Source organism: Aquarana catesbeiana, linkage group LG03 (assembly GCF_042186555.1).
Source record: "Aquarana catesbeiana isolate 2022-GZ linkage group LG03, ASM4218655v1, whole genome shotgun sequence".
Classification (NCBI taxonomy): domain Eukaryota; kingdom Metazoa; phylum Chordata; class Amphibia; order Anura; family Ranidae; genus Aquarana; species Aquarana catesbeiana.
Genome location: NC_133326.1, coordinates 649201901 through 649227005, shown reverse-complemented (window position 1 = coordinate 649227005; position 25105 = coordinate 649201901). Strand labels below are relative to the sequence as shown.

The 25105-nt window shown below is 43.6% G+C and overlaps 1 protein-coding gene across 1 annotated transcript in view; it reads right to left on the bottom strand.

Annotated features, from left to right (window-relative positions):
- The window catches only part of LG03H19orf38 (linkage group 03 C19orf38 homolog), a 55564-nt gene extending 33637 nt beyond the window's left edge, over positions 1–21927 (bottom strand). The window contains exons 1-4 of the mRNA XM_073623639.1: positions 21595–21927; positions 19790–19802; positions 11435–11548; positions 2092–2127 (exon numbers count right to left, since the gene is read on the bottom strand). Coding sequence (XP_073479740.1) covers positions 2092–2127; positions 11435–11548; positions 19790–19802; positions 21595–21927 — 496 coding nt within the window. The remainder of the gene's footprint in view (positions 1–2091; positions 2128–11434; positions 11549–19789; positions 19803–21594) is intronic.
- Positions 21928–25105: the final 3178 nt, after the last annotated feature.

Sequence of the window (25105 nt, the reverse complement as noted above, 5' to 3'; positions counted from 1 at the left end):
CTTGCTTCTCCCTCTGATCAGTGCTGCCTGATCAACAGCTCCGTGCCTAGTTCCTGTTTCCTGTTTCCTGTTCCTAGTTCCTGTGATTCCTGTGTTCCTGATCTGTTGACGACCCGGCTTGCCTTTTGGACTCTCCTGACCTCCGCCTGCATTTGACCCCAGCCTGTTTTGACTTCGCTTCTGCCTGCTCCTTCTGTACCTCTGCTGCCCGCCTGTTGCCAAACCCAGCTTGTGCACTAACCTGTCTCCAGCTCCTGCTCAGCATCTGTTGTCTGTGCCGCTGACTATCATCTGCTGTTTGAAGACTGCTAACCTCCGGAACACGGACTCCTGCACAGGCTCTCATACCACTCCACACTCGTGGGCCTCCTGTCTGCTCTACCAGGGGCTGCGAGTCGGATATGTAAGGGAGCCTACCCTCTGCCTAAGTGGACTCTCCGGTCTGGTAAGTGAGAGACTTGACAGTTTCCTTATACTGGAGTGAACCTGACCTTCCTTACAGTTGCTATGATAGGAGGACATGTCATGCAAAGGTACCATCTAACACCTTATGGTGCCCTTATCCTGGCGGAAGAGTAAGTATCTTTATAAAGCAGACCAAAGGTTGAGAGTTTTCTTATTAACAGAAAGAGAGACAAGACATCTGACCATTACCTTTACAACTGGACTCGGGAAACATTGAGCCCATATGCAGCAAAGGGTTAATTTGTATTACATAAAGGAAAATGAATGATTCTATAATGACCACAGAGAATGGCACATGCATTGAAAAGCTTTGAAAGCCATAATTACCCCCCGTTGGGGGGTATCCAGTAGTCCTATACGTACCTTTCCCCTTGACGTATACAAATGCACCTGACACATGAGCTCTCCTCGTCGGCCCTCAGGCCCAAGCGACACATGTGGACCTGTGGCTTGAACCCCTAGGTCGCTCAGTGGACAATTATTTCTCAAAAGTTAACTGCTCATATGTTTTCTTGGCAATGCCTTGATGTTATGTCTGATACCTTGTACCCCTGCGTGGGTGAACGGTTGTTTTACTTTTATGCTTCCTTTTTTTTTACAATAAAAATGATTGTACCAGAAAGCCATAATTACCAATTGTGATGATCACATATGCTTGCTATAACCCAAATAATGGACTGTGGGCAATCAATAGGTTCAGGAGCCTCCAAAAAAGGACCATGTATTAAAATGGCAGAAGACTCAAGTATATCAACTATTGTGTTCAGTAATGGTCTTGTATTAGTAGTAATAGTGGATCAGTAATTCTTTAAACAGTTGTAAATTAATAATATTTTCCAATGTCACTGTATTTTAGAACTTACCGTTAAAGTTGATTTTTTTTTACAATATAAAGCCCCATTCATATTGGCGGAGTCCGCCAGTGGATTCACTTTGCTCAGCAGGAGATCTCCCTGCTGATCACCGCTAAGCAGGTGGATGACAGGTCCGTGTCCACTCTGCTGATGCAGAGCAGACACGGACACATCCTGCTCTCCTCTATGGGCTGTCAGATAAAAAACTGGCAGGCGGACCCGATCGGTCCTTCCATGAAAGGGGTCTGAGAGAATAAGGGAAAGTAGAACTTCTGTCAGATTTTATTGCTAAAACATACAAATAACAGTCTACTCCAACTAAACTTATAAGGTTTTATTTAAACTTTAACTAAAGCCCAAACATTTTTTACAGCTTTGGATAGAATGGAGCGGGATTAACTCAATGCTACTTACAATCTTGTAGACCATGTTAACTGTTCATCTGTTTGCATGGACCTATGGGGATATAGCCATCTGCTTATCTTGTCCTGAAACGCCCCTCAGTTGCACAGATCTTAACTTTTGACTTCAGAATTCAGGTTTTAGCTACAGCTCTGTATATTTATTCCAGGCCATGGATAATCTCCAAACTATGGGAAAAGCTCAGGCAGGAGGGCATAAACACCACCTCTTTTATTTTTTATTAGTAATACAATTGATTCAACAAATAAAATGTGAAGTTTTGAATCATAGTGGTCATTTACACTGAATTTGCATCTAATGCACACCCCACCTACACGGAACAACTCCATCACCCCTGTGCATCACTTACCTGAGATGACCGTAACAATTTCCGCTCCAATTAATCCTGAAATAAAAAAATATGTGAATAAACTATTTCATATTGGGTACGCTCAGTACACAAAAAACCCAAAGAAATAAATACTGTATATACACAATCCCATACCCACAGTTGATCCAAACGAAGGCAAAAAACCCAGCAAAGCATGATCAAGTTTGCTCCAGCGGGAGAAAAAATTCCTTTCTGATCCCCCGAGAGGCAATCGGATATTCCTTGGATCATCTTTACCTATAAACAAGGCTTTTTTTTCAGCTGGAACTTGGTGGAACTCAGTTCCACCACCTCTGGCTCAGGCCCTCTGCTCCATGCTCACCACTATCACATGTAAACACAGAAGTCCGGCTTCTGTGTTTACAAGTGACAGCTTGTCTCCCAATGGCTCTCACAGATCTGATCCCCTGAGTGGCCCCCACTGAATGCAGGATGTGGACAAGGGAGATTCAGGTTCCCATGTGCAGTGCGGATGCTGACACCCCCACTGGATAATCAAATCGCAAGTAAGAGAGGTGGAGCCAACTATAGTGTGTGGGGAGGTACTAAAGCCTACAGGGTGCTTCAGCCTAATACAGAAACAAAAGTAAGACATGTGGAAGATGGTGGAGCTTTTAAACAGGTGGGGAGAACATGGGGGGCAGAGGCGTGTGTGTGTGTGTGTGGGGGGGGGGGGGTTATTGCATGCAGAGGTCAGAGTTGAAAAGGGGTGAAAGTTAGATGTGGATGGGGGATGCAGAGGTAAGCAACTGTGGAAAAAGGCTGAACTCTGCACTCTGTATGTAGTGCACCCTTAAACACTGCACTCTGTGTATAACCCCCCTTCCCGAACTCTCTATGTAATGCACTCCTTTAAGACCCTCCCACTGTTAGTGGCATTTGACCACACCCACTATTTGGGTTTTGGGGGTGTGGGGGAGAGGTCTTTTAAGGGGGTCGTGTTAGAGTTCCTGTACCTATTTTCTGAGAAAAAAAGCTCTGCCTATAAATGCCAATATCCAGTTATATTATGTACATTTAATAAAGAATCCAGGCCTTTTTTAAAGCAATCTTAATAGCTGGCCAGAACCAGCTCTTTTATTGCCTGTATATAATTGCCTGTTTGTGCCTGTGTATGCTCAGGACTGCCCATGTGTTGCCTGCATTTTCTCAGGATTGCCCACTTGTTGCTTAAGTTTTTCAATGATTGCCCTTGTATCAAAAAAAATGCCCTATCATTTTCTTTATATTGCAATGATTGCCCAAACATTGTACCTTTGTAAGGCCACTTTCACACTGAGGCGCTTTACAGGCGTTTTAGCGCTAAAAATAGCACCTGCAAAGCGCCTGTAAAGTGCCTTCCTTATCACTCCAGTGTGAAAGCCTAAGCGCTTTCACACTGGAGCGGTGCGCTTGCAGGACACTAGAAAAAGTCCTGCAAGCAGCATCTTTGGGGCGCCCCTGCCCATTGAAATGAATGGGCAGGGCTGCCGAAGCGCCTGCAAATTGATTCGGCAGTGGGGCTACAGGGACGTTGTTAACCCCTTCTTCGGCCGCTAGCGGGGGTTAAAAAGCAGACCGCTAGCGGCTGAAAAGCGCCACTAAAACTACAGTAAAGCGCCACTAAAACTACAGTAAAGCATCGCTAAAACTAGCAACGCTTTACCGCCGATGCTCCCACTGCCGCAGTGTGAAAGTAGCCTTAGAAAATGGGGGGGGGGGGGGGGGATAAACAACAAATACAGGCATTAATAAATAATATTAATATTATTAATCCATGTCCACTTCTCACCGTTCTTTTAGGGGTAGGTCGGCAATGAAACACACTGTAGGTGAAAAGGATTATATTGCACAAAGACTTACCATGAACAGTATAGTCTCTGATAAGAAAACACCACTATAAAACCCAAGACCATAAGTTCAAACCCTAGAAAACACTGGATAACTAGTCAAAAGTATATCAAATGTTACTGATCACAGGGGATGAGGCAAGGGTTGAAGTCTCTCGCAGGTCCTGTCCCTCGGGCCTGACTTACAAGTGTATAAGCTCTTTCTCTGTCCACGCTCCAGGTCCACTACTCCAGACACGTCTTCCCAATCAAATCTGCAGTCAGGCCTCCCCTCAAGTCTCTCTCCCCTCAATGTCCAATCTGACTATTCTTATACTAGTTCCCTTTATTCTCCATCAATGAGAAATCTTAGATTGGTTCAAATTGCACTATCAAATCTTTCTCAAAAAAAGCGATTGGATGGAACTCAAGTCGTACTTTGCTATGAAGCTAAACCAATATTAATGGAGTCGTGGTGTCTGTGGCGGGCTTCTGAAATCTACACGTTCTCTACTGACATAAACAGTTAGCAAACTTTGCATCCCAAAGCCACAGGACCTACGTAACGAATCGAAATTCAGCCGAATTTTGCATCTTTCGGACATTTGCATGCATCCGAATGTCCGAATAAAAAAACAACGAATTTCAACTAATACGGAAGAAATTATAGCGAATATAACAAATGAATTCGACATGATTCTGTAATTCGTTAAATATCTCATGAAACAAATGGTCAACTCAAAGTAAATCTTACAGTCCAATCAGCTGATTCATTTTGTGCTGGAGGTTGGATTACTGGCAAAGTGCATTCCTGAGAACTGAGTGAGAAGGGTGTTGTATTGTATTTGAGCAGAGGAGAAGAGATATTGTCATTGTATGTGCTAATAGATGCAATAAACAAACGACTTTCCAAACTACGAATCATTATCACGAATATATATAGATACATAAGTATCGAATTTCAACTAATACGAAAGAAATTATAGCGAATATAAGAAATGAATTCCACACGATTCGGTAATTCGTTAAAGATCTCATGAAACAAAAAGTCAACTCAAAGTAAATCTTACAGTCCAATCAGCTGATTAATTTTGTGCTGGAGGTTGGATTACTGGCAAAGTGCATTCCTGAGAACTGAGTGAGAAGGGTGTTGTATTGTATTTGAGCAGAGGAGAAGAGATATTGTCATTGTGTGTGCTAATAGATTCAATAAACAAACGACTTTCCAAACTACGAATCATTATCACGAATATATATCCATACATAAAAATTGAATTTTAACAAATACGAAAGAAATTATAGCGGATATAACGAATGAATTCGACATGATTCGAGATTCAGTATAACGAATATCGACACTCTACGAATAATAACAAATTTCCTGAAAACGAATTAACGTAATATAACGAATATAACAGAACGAAATGATGTATTTTACGAATGACAACGAACCGAAACTAAATGAAATTTCCCGTTGTGCACAAGTCTATCGAGGAGCCTGGAAAAGGGCCACCACCTATATTCAACAACCCTCTAAAGACAAAAAAGACAAAGGGTGAACTTAAGCCTAAAGTGGATGTAAACCTGATTCATGAAATTTGAGCTGGGCACATATATCTGCATTGTTTTCTTATCTCTCTTCAAACCCCTATGTCCTGTGGCTTTCTCCTGCTCAGTTCTTCTGTTATCAGCATGATAACTTCTGACAAGTTCTCTGTCAACTGTGATAAAACCAGCCTGAATTTTGTGTGTCGGGGCGGGTGCTATAAATAGATTAGCAGAGAGCTGGTCTATTCACGGCACAGCTCTGCAAGTCTCTGCCTATGTGGAGAGGGGGTGTGCCTTTCCTCCAATCAGCTGTCTCACAGTGTATGGCAAGAATCCACACCCACAGGTGAATCAGGAAGAGAAAATACTAACAGGCCATGCACTTTCTAAACAGTATATAAAGCTGAAGACCCTAGATATACATGTAAAATTTATGTTTGAGGATTTGTTTCATCTCTGTGTATCATATGAGGCTGTTCACTTCACTAGGTATATGTAAAGGTTACATCCACTTTAAAGCGGACCTTCAGTCATTTTTTTAATCTTTCCATCTATTAAATCTTCTTCCCTTGTGGTTTGAACTTTGGATTGTAAAACATTTTTTTTCTGTCAGTAAATACCTTATACAGCTCACTTCCTCTTTCTTGTCTGGTCATTAGCCTAGGCTTGTGACATCATGCACAGCTCTCTCTCTCACTCTTGTGAGATTTTGCCAGGAAGGGAGGTGGGGATGAGTCATAAGAGGGCCAATGAGAGTTGCAGGGCTGCAAAGCTGGAGGTGTACCTCTGTGTGTCTGTGTAAATCCAGGAAGTGAACAGGCAGCAGCTCCAGCTGACCACAGTTAAAATGGATGCAGCCAGACTTAGTGGAGGGAGATTTCTGTAGCATATTTGGCAAGTACAGAATCACAGTATATATAAAATAATAAGCAAAGCGGTTGGAGGGAAGCTTCAGAATGGCAAAGACGTTTTTATTACAAATTATATGAGCAGACTGCAGTTCCTCTTTAATACCCCCAATGAAGTCAATTATGATGAAACGCGTTGGATCGCGCTAACCCACATAACATCGCCACACTTGCATGCAAACTTTGGATTTCTGGATTTGATTACTACTATGTTTTGTATACACAACGCTGTTTTTATGTTCTAAAGGTGTTTTATGGATTCACACTACGTGGGCATATCTGTTCTGATTCTATGAGGAATCTTGTACCATCATTGTGGCCATATACAGTATATCCATTATAATGCTGGGAAACTGGAGGTATCAGGAGGATCAGATGTAACCACCTGGGTCTCAGCACCGAATACTAGGATACTGATGCAGGCCTATCTGACTCTGTAATAGAGTCCCTAGATTCTGGTAAGAGTCCAACCAACTTCTGGTGATAGCCCACGTGGTGAATATAGAAGCTTTCTGACACTCCTCATTACACAGCGGTGGATGTCATTTTTGAGTGGGACTGTTGTTTTCATCTATGCACATTTTAACCACTTCAGCCCCGGACCATTTGGCTGGCCAAAGACCGGACACTTTAACTGACAATTGCGCGGTCGTGCGACATGGCTCCCAAACAAAATTGACGTCCTTTTATTGCCACAAATAGAGGTTTCTTTTGGTGGTATTTGATCACCTCTGCGGTTTTTTTTTGCGCTATAAACAAAAAAATAGCGACAATTTTGAAAAAAACACATTCATTTTTACTTTTTGCTATAATAAATATCCCCAAAAAATATATAAAAAAACATTTTTTTTCCTCAGTTTAGGCCGATATGTATTCTTCTACATATTTTTGGTAAAAAAAAATTGCAATAAGCGTTTATTGATTGGTTTGCGCAAAAGTTATAGCGTCTACAAAATAGGGGATAGTTTTATGGCATTTTTATTGATAATTTTTTTTACTAGTAATGGCGGCGATCAGCGATTCTTATCATGACTGCGACATTATGGCGGACACATCGGACAATTTTGACACATTTTTTGGGACCATTGGCATTAATACAGCGATCAATGCTAAAAAATTGCATTGATTACTGTAAAAATGTCACTGGCAGGGAAGGGGTTAACCACTGGGTGGCGCTGTAGGGGTTAAGTGTGTCCTAGGGAGTGATTCTAACTGTGGAGGGGGAGGGGCTGTGTGTGACACGTCACTGATTGCCGCTCCCGATTACAGGGAGGAGAGATCAGTGACAGTGTCATTAGGCAGAACGGAGAGATTCTTGTTTACATTAGCATCACCCCATTCTTCCTCACCGTGAGACGATCGCGGGTATCCCCACGGACATCCAGTCCGCGGGACCCGCAACCACGGTCATGGAGCTCCCAGCGGGCACGCGCGCGCCAACAAGCCGCCTCTTAAAGGGCAACATAGAGGTACGTTAATCTGCCTGTACGTGCCCTTCTGCCGCAGTATATCTGCGTGAGGCGGTCGGGAAGCGGTTAAACTGACTTATATTTTATATACTTTTTTACATAAGTTTTTACTCTATTAAAGTATAACTGAAGGCAAAACTTTTTTTTTTTAGTTTTGAATGAAGTGCAGAGGGATTAGAACACCTGTCGGTTTTTATTGCTCACTGTGTCCCCGCTAAGGAGACTCACTCTCTCTAACTGTCCTGTTTACCATTATCATTAACAGTGACAGTAAAAGAAAACCACAAATTTTGGGTTGTCCCCAGAAAAGTAATAGAGGGGGTCCCCACGGAATTCCCTTAATTTGCAGGCATTTCCTCTCACTCCCTGTTTGGCTATGGGACAGGAAGTGAAGGGAAATCTCCGCAATGGGACACAGGTGGCGAAAAAAAATCTGACAGGGGTTATAACCCTTCCTTACTCTATCTAGCCACTAGCAATAATCAATGTTCTCTCCTGGCAGAGTTGCCCCCCCCCCCCTTCCACCAGGAGAACACAATGGCTCCATGAGAGGGATTGCTCTGTCAACACTGTCTGTGTTGATGGGGAAATTGAGTGAATTTCTTTCCTGCAACCTGTGGTTTCAGGAAAGTAATTAGCTCCGTCTTTTGTAAAATCATTCTGTATATGCAGTAAAGCATGCTTGTTATACTCACTGTGGAACCTAAGGGGTTAGTCCTCTGCATTGTGTAAAAAGGCTGTTTGATTCTGTCTTCTCTGATCTTCCCCTTCTTCCACTGTCCCCAATCCATCTTCTGATGGATCCCAATCCATCTTCTGATGGATCCATCTTCTGCACATGCTCAGTTTGGTGTGAATTGCTAGAAAGTTTTTTTTTCTTGGGACTGTCCAGACAGAGGGCCAGGGGTCCTGCAGCCTCATAGGACAGTCAGAGTAGAATGAAAACTCCTCTTACAAGCTTTAACAAGACACTAATTGTGAGTATGGCCTCATATAGTAAAGGATAACAGGTCTTAAACCGTACCATCATCCAAATTAATATACAGAATATACAGAAAATATACACCTTTCTACCAGCTACTTATGTGGCCCTTTACTTGTGTTATGCTTTTTATTTAGAGAGCTCTACATTATCCCCCTTGTCTGCCGCGGGGGAGAGCTAACTAGGCGGCCTGGTGCCGCACACGACTACCCAATCACAGGGTAAGCCAAACCAGTATTTATGTGTTTGATTATTTTTCTTTTCATATGCTGTTTTTATGATCATTACTCGTAGTGCAATGTATTTTTTTTGCTTGTATTGCATTTTATTATTTGTTTTATAGATTGGTCCTCATGAGGAAGTGATAATATCGCGAAACTAGTCGAGAACCAGACCAATCTATACCTTGCAACTAACAGACATTCTTTGGGGAATCCTGAATTTCTGTTTTGTATTTTAATAAGTATACTATGTATTTCCTTCTTGTAATAAATCTCTTTTTTATATAATTTGTTTATTATTGTTTATCTGTACCAGTATAGTCCAGCTATCTTAGGGTGGGAATGTTACGGGGCCAACATCAGCCACTGTCCCCTTGTTCCCACTCTCCTCCCTTTCTTTAACCAGACACTGATAGAAGTCACAAAACCATAGCTCCCAACTGTCCCTGATTTTGAGGGACTATCCCTGATTTGGAGCAATGTCCCTCTGTTCCTCATTCCTCCTCATTTGTCCCTCATTTTGGTCTGATCCATATAGATGTATATAAAATGCACTTTTTATCTATCAAAAAGTGTTTCCCAGTGCTGAACCTTTCTAAATTGCTGCATTTGTAAATTCCAAAAGGAATAGTAGTGGTAAAAATAAGCACTTGTGGGTTAACTAATCATTTTTTTATACAATTCTCCTTTAAGGGGGCGTGGCAAGGGGTGTGTCCTATGCCTGCATACTTTTGCTAATAGGTGTCCCTCATTCCCATCTCAAAAAGTTGGGAGGTATGACAAAACCGCTATATACTGCTGATGAGAAAAAGTTTTTAGCAGTTTATATTTACTAAAATAATTGCATTTCTATGTTCTGTGTACTGTGGGAGATCAGATATAGTGAATGCAGGCTCCTGGGTTTAGTCACACTTTAATTACGTTGCATATAATTGGCTATGAAAGACACCAAGCCAACACTATATCCTGGTCTAGGCCGACAAGGCCCAGGCCTAGGGCAGCACTTTGCAGGGGGGCAAAAACGAAAAGAGTCCCCACCAGCTTGCGCCACACTGTTAGTGTAGCGCCAGTATTATGGGGTGGACTGGGCTGAGAGGCAAATTAGTAATCATAAAGCAGCCGCATTGCTTCCGGTTTCCAGGCGGCCAGTATTCCGCAACTGTGTGTGTGTGTGTGTGTGTTTCTAATTTTGACTGTCCTATCATCCTGGACCACAAACCTTCCTCACTGTGCTATATGTTTTCTGCTGCACCATTGGCATTGTTATATCTTCTTAGTCCTCTCCATAAAATTATCAGAAATTTGAGCTTAAAGAACTATAGGCAACACTTTTTTTTTTCATCTTGGATAGAGTAAGGGAGGGTTATAGCCCCTGTCAGTTTATTTTTTACCATCCCTGTCCCATTGCAGAGATTTCCCTTCACTTCCTGCCCCATAGTCAAACAGAGCAATGCAAATTAAGGGAATCCATTGCCCCCCCCCCGGCCCTCAGAACTAGTATCCCCACTCGAAAATTTCAAGGCAGGTCTTAAACAGCAAGGGGTGGGTCATATTAAAATTGGGGGGTACACAAGTTTAGTCAGGCCTAGGGCAGCACAAAACCTAAATACACTACTGCACCAAGCAGAAGCTTTTGTCTTTTAAGAGACAGGAGACAGTCTTGTAAATAAACAGCTCGTCTCCCCCTGAGTTGTATACATGCACCAGTTATGATCTATCCCACATATTATATTAATCCCATATAAATATATATTACATACATACATTTCCTACAACCATATATTTTAGTGGGTATTGAATTTTTTTTACACCTTTCAGTTGGCCATTCCCTTGAATTGCTTCAGAAATTACTTTAAGCTCCTTTAAGCCATATATACATTTACATTTACTAATATGTGGTAAATGGGCAGTTTAAATGCAAACAAAAGTCCACACGAGCATTTAGGGTCGAAAAATGTTTTTTTTAGAGCCCAAGTCTGAATAATGATCTTTCTTCCCTAAACTTCTAACACAAGCAGAATACTGGACAGTGAAGCTGATCCCATTGACCTTCACTGTGAGTGATGGTACTGGACCAGAACACCCAGCTTGGTGATGGACAAATGGCTGTTAGAGCTCCTGGAGACCTAAAGTGCATCTCACTCAGACACCATCAGCCATGGCAAGTTCTTGTTAAGAACCTGGTAAACCCTCACAAAGCATATATTGCATGTGTTTAAAATTATTATCCTTGGGCTATATTCCTCATTTATTAAACAGTCCTTCTTCATGAAACTATATAGACTGCAGTTTATGAAGCTGAGCCCACTGGTTCTGTGACTGGGCCCAGCATGCCAGACCTGAGAATGGAGGTCTTATATAGTAACAAAGACGTAAAAATTCTTACCTAGAACAAACAATAGCTCCATGCCACTCTCTCGAGGAGATGTTTCTTTGTGCTCGGAGTCACCACACCCAGGAATAAGGAACTGAAGATGAACTACTTGCCAGGAAACCACAGCTTTGAGAAATCGTTACGTTGGTCACATTGAGACATCTGACTTTGAGACTTAACTGGTTTTTAGCCATATGCTGTATGTGACCTTTGTGGCTGCCTAGTGAGCAGTCCTGCAAGAAGCAGACACAGTTTGGTTTTTATGTCTAGTGCCCATCGTTTGAAGTTGTTATAGCTTACAGGGCATGCTTCTGATCTTAAAGTAGAACTATAGGCAAAACTTTTTTTTTTTCAATTTGGATAGATTAAGGGAGGGTTATAACTCCTGTCAGATTATTTTTCACCATCTGCATCCCATTGGGGAGATTTCCCTTCACTCCCAGTCCCCACCCCACAGAAAGTGAGAGGAAATCTTTTTAAATTAAGGGATTTCTTGGGGAACCCCAGGTCACCAGAACTAGTGTCCCTATTGGAAGATTTCCCCTCTATTAGTTTTCTGGAAATAACCCAAAATTTGGGATTTTATTTTACTTTCACTTTCAATGATAACGATAAACAGGACAAATAGAGAGGGGGAATCTCCCTAACGGGGGCGCAGACAGCAATAATAACTGACAAGTGTTCTAATCCCACTCCACTCCATCCAAAACTAACAAAAAAGTCTTGCCTTTAGTTTACAGTGACTGCACCGGCACCTCTGTCTCCAATTTGTACAATTACTTCTAACTTGGGAGGCAGCCGTGTCCAATCCAATGCCACCAGTGTGTTGGAAGTGGTCTAATCCTAAAACAATTGGGCACCTAAAGGTGCAACCAGATGCCTTGCAAAGAGCCCTAAAACCCTGATTCTTTTTCATGCAGATCAACTTCATGAGTTGTGTCTGGGTTCCGGCCCCCTACCACCCTCAGTGCCTCACTCTTAGTCCCTAAGTTTGATATCTGGCCTCATTAACCAATAGGAGGGCCTTTAAAGTGACTGTAAAAAGCAACACCTACAATTGGAGGGGGTCTATACACACCTGTCTGTCACACCTGTCATTCTTACCATCAATCAGGGGCGGACGATCCATTAGGGGCGCACAGGCGCCGCCCCCTCTGTCACGCCATCCCCTATATGACAAATGGATAGATTCATGCATTGCATTGCATTGCATGAATCTATGAATGAACGAATGAATGAATGATTTGTAAAGCGCTGCAATTGCGAACTGAATCGCCTCAAGGCGCTAAATGCGTTTAGTGTTGAACAGCTTCTTAGAAGAGGAAGGTTTTGAGTTTTTTCCTGAAGGCCAGATGGTTTTCTTCCATGCGGATGTGAGTTGGAAGAGTATTCCATAGCCGAGGTCCCTGGACTGCGAATCTGCATTCTCCCCTTGCTTTGTAGCGGTATTTGGGAACGAGGAGGAAGTTTTGGTTGGATGATCGCAAATTGCGATTGGGTGTGTAGTGTTTTATTTTCTCTCGGAGGTATTGAGGGGCGTTACCTTGTATGCATTTGTGGGTGAGGCAGAGCGTCTTGAATGTGATCCGATTCTTTACCGTTAGCCAATGTAGGCTCCTCAGGGATGGGGAGATGGACTCCCAGGGTTTTTTTCCTGTTATCAGTCTTGCCGCCGTGTTTTGAATGGCCTGTAGGTGCGCAAGCTGATATTGGGGTAAGCCTATGTAGAGTGAGTTTGCGTAGTCAAGACGGGAATTGATGATTGTTCCAACTACTGCTGCTTTGTCCTTTTCTGGGATAAAGGGAATGAGTCTGCGTAGCAGGCGGAGGAGATGGTGAGAACCGCTAACTACTGAACCTATTTGTGCATCCATTGTCATTTCTGAGTCAAAGATAACTCCGAGACTCTTGGCTTTGGTGCTCGGAGAGATTGTCTGTCCGAAGATGGTGGGAGGTATCCATGGAGTCTTGGATTTGGGATTTTGGTTAGCGTGTAGGAGGAGAAGTTCTGTTTTTGACCCGTTGAGTTTGAGGGAACTAATGGTCATCTAGTCATCTATCAAAGTGAGACACTTCTCTAGTTGTTGATGGTAGTCTTTTGGACCGGTGATGCGAAAGTAGATTTGGGTATCGTCAGTGTATGAGTGGAAGCAGAAGTCTGAACCTGAATTCCAGCGGCGGGGGGGGTTTTCTCAAGCACTTGAAATAGGCTCTAGTAAGCTTCAAAAAAGGTGGACTTGGAGCGCAGAGCATTGCGCTCGCAGTCCACCCAGGCATGTTAGAAAAGCAAATGAATATTTGCTTTTCTAACACTGAACTGCCTCTCCGCCAATCAGGAGGCACGGGTCTAATACTGGTCACCTGATTGGCTGAAGGCACAGGCGATCCCATTGGCCAGCTAGCAGAAGCGAAGAAGAGACGCATGGAGGACACAGGAGCCATCGCCTGACCTGCGCTACCCGTCCCACAGCTTGCCGCCGCAACCCGCTGCCTGACCCGCCACCAAGATGAGGTAAGTGCCAGCCAGACAGCGAGCGGGTGGGGGGGGCACAGTGGCTGCATATGATAGGCACTGAGGCTGCAATTGATGGGGCACAGTGGCTGCATATGATGGGCACAGAGGCTGCAATTGATGAGGCACAGAGGCTGCCTTTCAAGGGCACAGAGGTTGCATACAATGGGCACAGAAGTTGCAATTAATGGGCACAGTGGCTGCAACTGATAGACACAGAGGCTGCATATGATGGGCACAGTGGCTGCATTTCATGGGCACAGTGGCTGCATATGATGGGCACAGAGGCTGCATTTCATGGGCACAGAGGCTGCATATGATGGGCACAGTGGTTACATTTCATGGGAACAGAGGCTGCATATGAGGGGCACAGTGGCTGCATTTCATGGGCAGAGAGGCTGCATTTGATGGGGCAAAGTGGCTGCATATGATGGGCAGAGTGGCTGCATATTATGGGCACAGTGGCTGCATAATATGGGCACAGTGGCTGCATATGATGGGCACAGTGGCTGCATTTGATGGGCACAGTGGCTGCAATTGATGGCACAGTGGCTGCATTTTATGTTTTTGTTTCAGAATTTTTCAGTTTGTTTGAGCCCCCCCAAAAATTTTGAGCACCATCCGCCACTGGCATCAATCCTTGTTCCATTGCAAACCACTGGCCTCTTTATATTTAACACAGTTCTGGAAGTGTCAGATGCCTGCCTCCCCTGCCGTTCACAGTGGTTCCATCCTTTGACCTCTACACCACTACTGTGCCTGTAGTAATGTAGGGACCACCAAAGGATCCACAGAGTGCAGCAGGGGACCAGACATCCAGAACAACACAAAATTGTAGCAGTAACATAGTTTGCAAAGCCCAGGTTTCTTCCACTGGATATAGATGCTCCCCTAAAGCAATTTAGGTTAAGCCCTGTCCAGAGGCAAAATTAATCACAGAACGAGCCATGTCTGGCGTGAGAAGCTGTGCACTGCAATCCATGTCACTGCTACAATAAAGAAGAAAGGACCCAGCGGAGCGCAACCTGAATATTTGTTGATTATGTAGAGGGAGAGGAGACAGATCCTGTGTTTGGTCCAAGCACCTATGACCATTAAGTGCAATACAGTCACTGCCAGAAGAAAGGTGACGTGTTTCTTGCTAAAGTCAGCGCTTACTCAAAGCCCGCCTACTCGCAGTTTTTTTCATTTTCCACTTTTTTACACTTTAAAGGGTCCTTAATCTGTTTTTCCATAATTTTGACATTAGATGTATTGTATACAGTTCTCTCAAAGAATAAATTCACTAGAGATGTGCACGATGGAATTTGTTTCATATATTTGGATTTGCTTTGTACGGTATATCCATTATTTTAAAATGAATTAAAAATGAATTTAATGTTTATTTTGAATTCAAAAATTAATTTGTATTTAAAATGGAAACATATTGCAAATAAATACAGTAAGGTAAAAAAAAATGTGCAATAAGATGAGGATTCCTACATAGGCTGCTTTATAGAATAGAATAGAAGTAGAATATAATAAAACAGAATAGAATATATAGAATAGAAAAGAACAGCATAGAATAAAACAGAATAGAATAGAAAAGAACAGAATAGAATAGAATAGAATAGAATAAAATAGAACAGAAAATATAAGAATAGAATAGAAAATAATAGAACAGAATAGAGTAAAATAGAAAATTAAAGAATAGAATAGAGAAATATAGAATAAAAAAAGAAAAGATTAGAAAAAAATAGACTAGAATAGATTATAACAAATATAGCCATCTTCCAAAACTTTAATTTCGAAAGATGGCTATATTTGTTCTCTTCTAATTTAATATTATTTTTTCTTTTCAATCTTAGTTTATTTCAATATAAGGGTAGAACAGAAAGATAAAGTACTTTACAGTATAATATTGTATAAATTATATACAAAACAATAAGGGAACCCTTTACTATACACGCACATGAATATAAGCTTTAATATACAGCTTCTGGAGAAATACTATATTATCATATTGTATGTAGAGGATTTTAATGTAAAAATAGAATAATATGTGTGGGGGAACCATCCTATATCCACCTTTGTGATTTCGCGTGTTTGTGTTATCTGGAGGTTCCTCCTAATCAGGCTGGAACGCCGTAGGGATCATTCAATCACTTATTATAAATATTCATGTTGTTGAGCAATTCTGGGTATATGATCTTTGATTATATATTTGAGTGACTGGTTCAGTACATAAAGAAAAGGAAACAGAGAGAGAGGGGTAAGAATGATAGCATGTAGATAGATAAGGGGTGACAACAGAAGTGAGAAGCACCCGAGCATGGCTAATCGGTGGATAAAGATGGGGCATCCCTGACCCATATGGGGAAGTCATCGGAATAACGAAACATCGACCATGAGGTCCAGGTGGTGGAGAACTGTTCCTCCTTTCCTGCTTCCTGCGCCAGCAGGCGCTCCAGATCTCTTATCCGATCCACTTCAACAGCCCAATCACCCAAGGAAGGCACATCCATTGTTCTCCAATGTCTGGGGATTACTGTCCTGACTGCGGCCAAAAAGTGGCGCAGTATGTCTTTTTTAATCAGCTTGAGTGGGCCCGGAAGCATAGATAGTAGGGCTATCTCTGGTGTGGGCTTAATTGAGGTCGCCATCAGCCTGCTGTATAGATCAAAGACCTTTTGCCAAAGTTTCCGAATTGGAGGGCATGCCCACCAGATGTGGAGCATTGTCCCACTAGAGGACAGGCATCTCCAACAAGTACCTGATAGAGAAGGGTTAAACCGTTGAATAGTCACCGGGCATCTGTACCACCTTGTTAATAGCTTAAACCCTTTTTCTTGAGTCTTAGTTGCCAAAGAGATCCTATGCGTTAAGATAAAGCTTTTTTGCCAATCAGCAGGGGAGATGGAATGCTGTAGATCTGTATCCCATTTCTGCGTGTACGTTGGATAGTCAGGGTTAGATACGTTCAATAGAAGGGAATATAACAGTGATACTACATGTGTTGGCGGGTCTGGTTGTAAGAGCAGCTCGTCAAAGTCTGTCGGGTCATCCAGGATTTCTGAGATGGGGGAGAAAGTACGTATATATGACATTAATTGACTCCTTTGTAACCACATGATTGGGGGTATGTCTGGTCTCAAAGATGGGTCAGCACGTAATACCTGTGCTAAACGTCGATGACTATCCCTATTCCAGGGTCCAAATCTCTCCTTATCCTCCGCCGGAGGGAAAGCCGGAGTCCCAAAGAGAGGAGTCATTGGGCCCAGAGGTTTAGATAATTTACTCGTTAATAGCAGTCGGTCCCATATCTGAAGAGTCTGACGAGTAAGGGCAGTAGAGAGGGTACTATCCTTCCGCTGAGTCATAGGTATCCACGGCAGGGCGCAAAGATCAGCCCCATTGAGATGTTTCTCCAATTGAACCCAGAGCTTGGAGGAAGGGTGGTGAAACGAATCCACAATACGTGTGAGTACCGCTGCCTTATGGTGGGAAGAGGCATCCGGGACCCCTGCTCCCCCCCCCGGGCCTTCGGAAGAATCATTGTGTCATTCTTTATCCTGGGGCGGTTTCCTTGCCATATGAATTTAGAAAAAATCTGACGAAGCCTTTTCAAAAACAGGGTGGAAATGTGAATAGGAATGGTATGGAAAAGATAGAGGAATCGAGGGAGGACATCCATCTTTAAAACATTCACCCTTCCCAACCAAGAGAGCTGTTTAGATGCGTATGTGGTCAGATCCGCTTGTGTTCTAAGAAGTAGAGGGGTAAAGTTGCTGGTGAATAGTTGGGAAGCGTCTGTTGGGATATGAATTCCTAAATAACGAATAGATGTGGAGTTTGTCTTAAAAGGGAAGGTAGACGCGAGCTGTTGGAGAGCTGCTTCTGGGAGTGAAATATTGAGTATTTCTGACTTACTATGATTAACTTTAAAGTTACTAACATCTCCATATCTCTGAAACTCCTGCATAATGGAGGGTAAGGTGACTTGCGGTTGGGTCACAAATATGAGCAAGTCATCTGCAAATAAGGCAAGTTTAGTATGTATGGGGCCTATACTAACACCGTGGACAGCCAGGTTGTTTCTAAGGGTGATGGCTAGGTGTTCCATAACAAGAACATAGAGAATGGGGGACAAGGGGCACCCCTGTCGCGTTCCATTGCGAATAGTGAATTTTGGCGCTAGAGATCCGTTTAGTCTAATCCTAGCGGAGGGAGAGGTATAGAGGGACATTATCCTGGAGAGCATGTTTTGGCCTAGATCCAGTTGTTGCAGTGATAGGCGAAGAAATTGCCAGTCGACGCGGTCGAAGGCCTTTTCCGCGTCTACCGTGAGAAGACATAATGGGACATTGTGGGCTCGAGCATAGTCTGCAATGAGAAGAGTTTTCAGGGTGTTATCTCGTGCCTCTCGTCCACTTACAAAGCCCACTTGATCTAAGTGTATTAATCGGGGTAACACCGGTTATAATCTATTTGCTAGCACTTTCGCATACACTTTCAAATCTACCCCTATGAGCGAAATGGGTCGGTAATTAGCACATATAGTCAGGTCTTTGTCGGGTTTTGGGATGAGGGTGATATGTGCCTCTAGAGTTTGCGGCGGGAATACTGATCGCTCAGAGATTGAGTTAAATACTTTTGTTAAGAAGGGAGTGAGAAGGGGAGCAAATTGTTTATAAAATTTCGGGGTGAAGCCATCAGGGCCCAGACTTTTGCCAGATGGGGTAGATGCAATGGCGCGGGCAACCTCGTCTTCCGATATCGGAGCTTCAAGGTCCTCTATTGTTTCGTCGTCTAGAGTAGGCAATGCATTTTGTGCGATATATGAGGCTTGTGCGTCCGCTCTAGTGTAGGGGGGCTCAGTGGGGCTTGTTGTAGGTATGTTATAGAGGGATTGATGGAAATCCCGGAAAACTTGTCCCATCTCAGAAGGTGACGAGACAGTTTTCCCAGAATTGTCCCGTACGTGAGGTATAAAGGTGTTAGGTTGTTTGGTATGTAGGGTGCGAGCTAGTGATCTACCACATTTATTCCGGAATTTGTATTGGTGAAAAGCTAGTTTGTTTGCAAAGGTACGGGCGGAAGCCTCATATAATTCCCTAAGCTGAGAGCGAGCGGAAGAAACCTTCGCAAGCACCTCCACAGTCGGGGAGCGTTTATGGGTAGTCTCTAGTGCCCTGAGTTTGTGTACCGCCGTGGCTATCGCAGCCAAGCGTTCTTTTTTCATGCGGGCACCCATTTGGATAAAACTACCCCGTAAAACCGCCTTTAATGCCTCCCATTGAATGGGTGGTGAGGTGTCATCAGAGGCGTGGTCTGTAAAAAAGTTCGAAATAGTCTCCGCTATCCGAGTATCGAACCCTGGCTCAGTCAGAAGCGAGTCATTTAACCTCCATGTCCATTCTTTTATTGGGGTAGAGGGGACTGTAAGTGTCAGGAATATAGGGGAGTGGTCGGACCAAACCATAGGGTCTATTTCACAATTTAGGGACCAGTATAAGCAGCTGTGGTCGACTAAGAAATAGTCTAAACGACTGTATGATCGGTGAACGTTGGAAAAGTGTGTGTAGTTTCGTGATTCTGGATACAGTATCCGCCATATGTCTACAAGATGCATATTGTAGATGGCACGTTTTAGGGCCCGTATTCTAGGAAAGGATATGGAGGAATGGGATGTCGATGAATCCAAGAGTGGATCCAGAGGAGTAGTGAAGTCCCCCCCGAGTATGAGCTTACCCTCTGCAAAACCCGCCAAGATCTTTAAATACTGCAAGGCCGATGGGACTTGGTGTGTGTTAGGTAAGTATAGATTAGCTATTGTAAATTTAGTCCCCCACAGAGAGATTTTCACAAAAACGTACCTGCCCTGTGGGTCTGCCATATGATCGAGCAATTCAATAGGGAGTGTTTTATGAAACGCAATAGATACTCCCTTAGATTTTTGTGATGGATTGGTACTGTGGATCCATCTATTAAAGTATCTACTGGAGCAGAAAAGGGTGGATTCAGAATGGAAGTGGGTCTCCTGCAACAAAAGTACGTTGACTCGTCTTTTGTGCATCTGATATAGTATTTGCCCACGTTTCGAGGCAATGTTCAGCCCGTTTACATTGTATGAACAAAATTTCAATTGGGGGCATGAGGTCACCGTGTGAGCCATGCTGGAGTGCTAGAAGTCATGTAGGAGAGAAAGGATATAGAAGAAAAGTACGTAGAACAGTTCGGGGTAGGGTGGGGAGAAGGGGTGGAATACGGTAGTGGGAGAAAAAGAAGAGAAAGGAAAAGAAAGGGAAGTGAGGAAAGAGAAGGTTATGAGGATAATGGAAGAAGTAAGGTGTAAATGAAAGGACACCTAAAAAATGTGTCCAGTGAACTAATGTGTTTGCTAACGCAAAACACTGCATGAGATATCACACTTTAGGCACAAACAGTGCCTGTCCTACTGTGGGGGGAAGGTCGAAATGGGGGAACCTGAGCCGTGATCCCGACAGCGAATCAGGCATGCAAATAGTGTATGTGGCACACGAAACATGGAAAACGTATGTGAAGCATAAGGCAGCTTAACGAGAACAGATGAGAACAATCAACTAAATATAAACAGTGGGTATAAGTAGTTAACCTGGGGTTATATAGAAAATAAATTGCAATTACATTGGCTCCCACTTGTAGAGAAATCATTTAGTCAAAACTATAGTATGTGCATAGGGGGAACAGGAGGAGTGGGGGATCCACCCGAGGAGACACCCTGCGTGGCGCCTTTTAAACTTTCATTCTCCTAAGGCGGAGATTAATTAAGACCGGAGGCCAAACCTCCCTCCGGAGTAGCATCCCCCACTCCCGCCACACACCCCCCATCGCACCCCACAGAGGAAGGGGGTGAGAAGGAACAATCTGACACAAAGCAGAACATTTTATAAAAACCGTTGGTGTATTGTAGCAGTGCCTGACGCCCTTCATAGTGAGAGTCCCAAGGTGATCATAGGCCATGTTCTCTCCCGAACCCCAGCCATATAGTAAATTGGCAAAGAGCAGGAAAAGAGCCAATAGGTCCGACCCCTGTTTTCATTACATCTTTTACCAAGTTTTCCGGGAGTCTTGGGCTTTAGGGTAGAAAAGTATAGCTCAAAAATAGGGGTAACTTTGCAAAACAGCCCCAGCTGTCCGTCTCCTATCAACTTCTGGTTTGATCTTCTGGAGAGGTAGGTCGTCTCATCCATGGGCCAGAAGAGACCGACCTAGACCTAGGTTGTCTGCGGCGCTGTGGGAGTGGACCAAGTCCCAACTGTCTCGATCCGTCATCTGGAGGGTCCAGCCAGTTCAAGACGTCTACCGGCTCTTGCTCAATGAATAGGAAAAAGTCAGGTAGTTGATCTGGATCGGAGAGCGTGAACCTGCTGTCTCCCCGTGTTACCTTGATGCTGAAGGGGTGACCCCATGTATAGGAGGCACCGGCTTGCCGTATAAGGTCTAGTAGAGGGCGCACCACTCTACACATGTATAGCGTATTGCGAGACAAGTCAGGGTATAGGTGAATAGAGGCTCCAAAGAAGTCCACTGGACCCACGTTCCATGCTTTTCGCATGATCTCCTCTTTTAAGGTGTAATAGTGGACCCGACATAGGACATCGCGGGGGCGACCATCTCGGGCCCCCCCTGGCCCGCCCACCCTGTGAACACGATCCAATTCAATTGGTGTTGCTGCCTCTCTTCCCAGCACTTTGTTGAGGATGGATATGACAGTGGGTTTTAGTTTTGCTCCCGATGTTGCCTCAGGTAGACCTTGCAGTCTAATATTGTCTCTGCGACTGCGGTTTTCGCTGTCTTCTATGCGGAGCTGCTGGTGGCGTAGGCGACGGATATGTGTCGCGGATGCAGATTCAAGAGCTGTTATACGTGCCTCGTGGTCATCCTGGGCAGTAGTTAAGACCGATACCGCTTCCTCATTAGCCGTGACTTTTTGTCTCAGAGCGTTTAGCTCTACTTGTAGGGAATCCTCCATCTTGCTTGCCCATGATTCGAAATCAGTTCTGAAGGCAGGGAGGAAGGCTGTAGCTTCCGTTCTAATGGGTACTCCCGACAAGGGATGAGGGGTTGTCTGGAATTCCCCGGTGTCTGTGTCTTGCGATGTGACTGACCTTGTAGAGGAGGCTGATGTCTCTCCTCTGGAATCTTGGAGTTTTTCATTTGTGTCTTCTGTCATGGAGGCTGCTGCGGGAGTGGCGGTGGGTGGCTTGGTCTTCCCCGGGTTGCGGCTGGGCGCCATCTTGTCTTTGGGGGTCCGGGGATCAGTCGGCGCTGTTCTAAGTAGATACCTCTGTATGGTGCCTTGTTGAGGGTCAGTAAGCTCCGAGGTGTGTGAGCTAGCTTCCGCCATGTAAAATGCAGGTGTGCTATATTACAGGGATAGCCTGTAGCTGTCGGGGTGGCACGGGACTCAGGGGTGTGCGGCTTCAGCCATCCATGGTCGATTGATCTCTATCAAAACCCCCCAGCCTCCACAAAATTGAGGGGTACGGGGAGGGGAAGGGACAGGCCCGAGCGAGCAGCAATGTCTTCCTGTCAGCGCGGAGGTAAATTCTCAGTGCTGGGTGCGTACAGGGAGGAGAGCACAGTCTAATTATGACTCAGTAAAGTGTGGGCCCGTCTTCACTGTTAGGCCGCAAGATGGCGTGTCCACTGTGTATGGCCGTGAGCTGGGTGTCTCCTGTACCCCCGATTGCGGTACTATAGTCCGGTAGTGCTGGAGGCCTCACAGGCCTCTGATCTCCTGTAGGCCGCGGGTGTCCTGGGCCTATTTCCTCTGATGCTTCTACAGGGTCCTGGGTCCCCTCTCAGTCCGGTCAGCTCCTGAGTCAGCGGTCTTGGTTACAGGCCGGCCGATCGTACGCGAGACCGGGGATGCCGGCTGTCTTGTAGGCCGCAAGATGGCGGCCGGCGTCTAGTACAGGGCCGGCCACGGCCCGAGAGCCACTCAATCCGCCGGCTGAACTGGTCAATTGACCCCGGGAGCAGTGCAGCTAGCACCCGGCAATCGTGGGACACACCTGGGGAAGGATTGTATGCTGTATGAGCTCCGGATGGCACTAGATTGCAGAGGGCTCGGCGGAGCTCCTCTGCAGCACGTCCACCCACCTCCATTTAATATTATTTTTTATTCTATTCTTATATTGTCTATTGTATTCTATTCTGTTGTATTCTGTTCTTTTCTATTCCTTTATTTTCTATTCTAATTTATTCTGTTTTATTCAATGTTTTTACTTTTATGTTTTATTCTATTGCATTTTTATTCTATTCCTTTATTTTATATTCCATTCTATTCTGTTTTATTCTATTCTTTTATTTTCTATTATATTCAGTTTGATTCTATTCTATTCCTTTATTTGCTAGTCCATTCTATTCTGTTTTATTATATTCCATTGTAGTATGTTCTTTTCTTTTCTATTCCATTTTATTATATTCTATTAAGCAGCCTAAGTAGGAATCATCACCTATTTTCACTTTAATACCTTAATGTATTTATTGCAATATGTTTCCATTTCTAATTCAGGTTCTTTGGAGTTAGTTCACCTTTTTATCATGAAAAGGTGAATTTACTCTTTAATCACTTAAGGACCAAGCCTCTTTTTGAGACTTGCTTTTAAATTAAAATCATTTTTTTCTTTGCTAGAAAATTACTTATAACCCCCAAACATTATATATATATATATATATATATATATATATATATATATATATATATATATATATATATATATATTATATATATGTATATATAAATATTTTAGACACCCTAGAGAATAAAATGGCGGTCATTGCAATACCTTATGTCACACCGTATTTGCGCAGTGGTTTTACAAGCGCAATGTTTTTGGAAACAATACACTTTTTTGAGTTAAAAAATAAGACAACGGTAAAATTAGCCCAATTTTTTTCTATATTGTGAAAGATAATGTTACGCCGAGTAAATTGATACCCAACGCTTCAAAATTGACAAACTTTGGCACTTAAAAATCTCCATTGGCAATGTTTACAAATTTTTACAGGTTACCAGTTTTGAATTACAGAGGAGGTCTAGTGCTAGAATTATTGCTCTCACTCTAACGATCACGGTGATACCTCACATGTGTGGTTTGAACACCGTTTTCATATGTGGTCGCGACTTACGTATGCGCTCGCTTCTGTGCGCGAGCTTGGCGGGAGGGGACTCTAAAAAAAAAACATTTTTTTCCTTATTTATTTTACCTTTTATTTTTTTACACTGTCCTTTTAAAAAAATGATGGGTCACTTTTATTCCTATTACAAGGAATGTAAACATCCCCTAGATGTCTTAGTAATAGAAAGAAAGCATGACAGGTCCTCTTAAATGTGAGATCTGGGGTCAAAAAAGACTCCAGATCTCATATTTACACTAAAATGCAATAAAAAATAAAAATAAAAAATGAAATGTGATTAGAAAAAAAATTAAAATTCCCCTTTAAGAGCATTGGGCGGAAGTGACATTTGATGTCGCTTCCACCCTCCAATGTTATGGAGCCTGAGCGGGGCCATCTTTCCCTCACTCAGCATCCAGGCAGTGAGGGGAAAGGACCCGATCATCTCTGCTGCTACTGGCAGGTCCGGTAAACGGCGGAGACGGCTAGAGTGCAGCGGAAGAGGCCCTCTCCCGTCCCCGATAAAAGTGATCTCACGGCAAATCTGCAGAGACCACTTTTATCTTAAAGAGAATCGCACGCCGTTCCTGAAAATACCGGGGTTATGGCAGCTAGCTGCTGCCATAACCCCGGTATTTAACGTCAAAGTATTGACGTACAGGTACGTTAATTTGCGTGAAGTGGTTAAGTAAATCCTGTTGCAGGCTGACAACACTATGGGGTCAATTCACTAATGCCGCGTACACGCAATCGGAAATGCCGCCAGCAAAACTCCGATGTGAGCTTTTGGTCGGAAAATGCAACCGTGTGTATGCTCCATCGGACTTTTGCTGGCGGAATTCCAGCCAGCAAAAGACTGTGAGCATGTTCTCTATTTTTCGGTCGGAAAAAGTTCCTATCCGAAAATGCGTTCGTCTGTATTCAATTCCGATGCGCAAAAAAACACGCATGCTCGGAAACAATTCCACGCATGCTCGGAAGCATTGAACTTCATTTTCTCGGCTCGTCATAGTGTTGTATGTCAC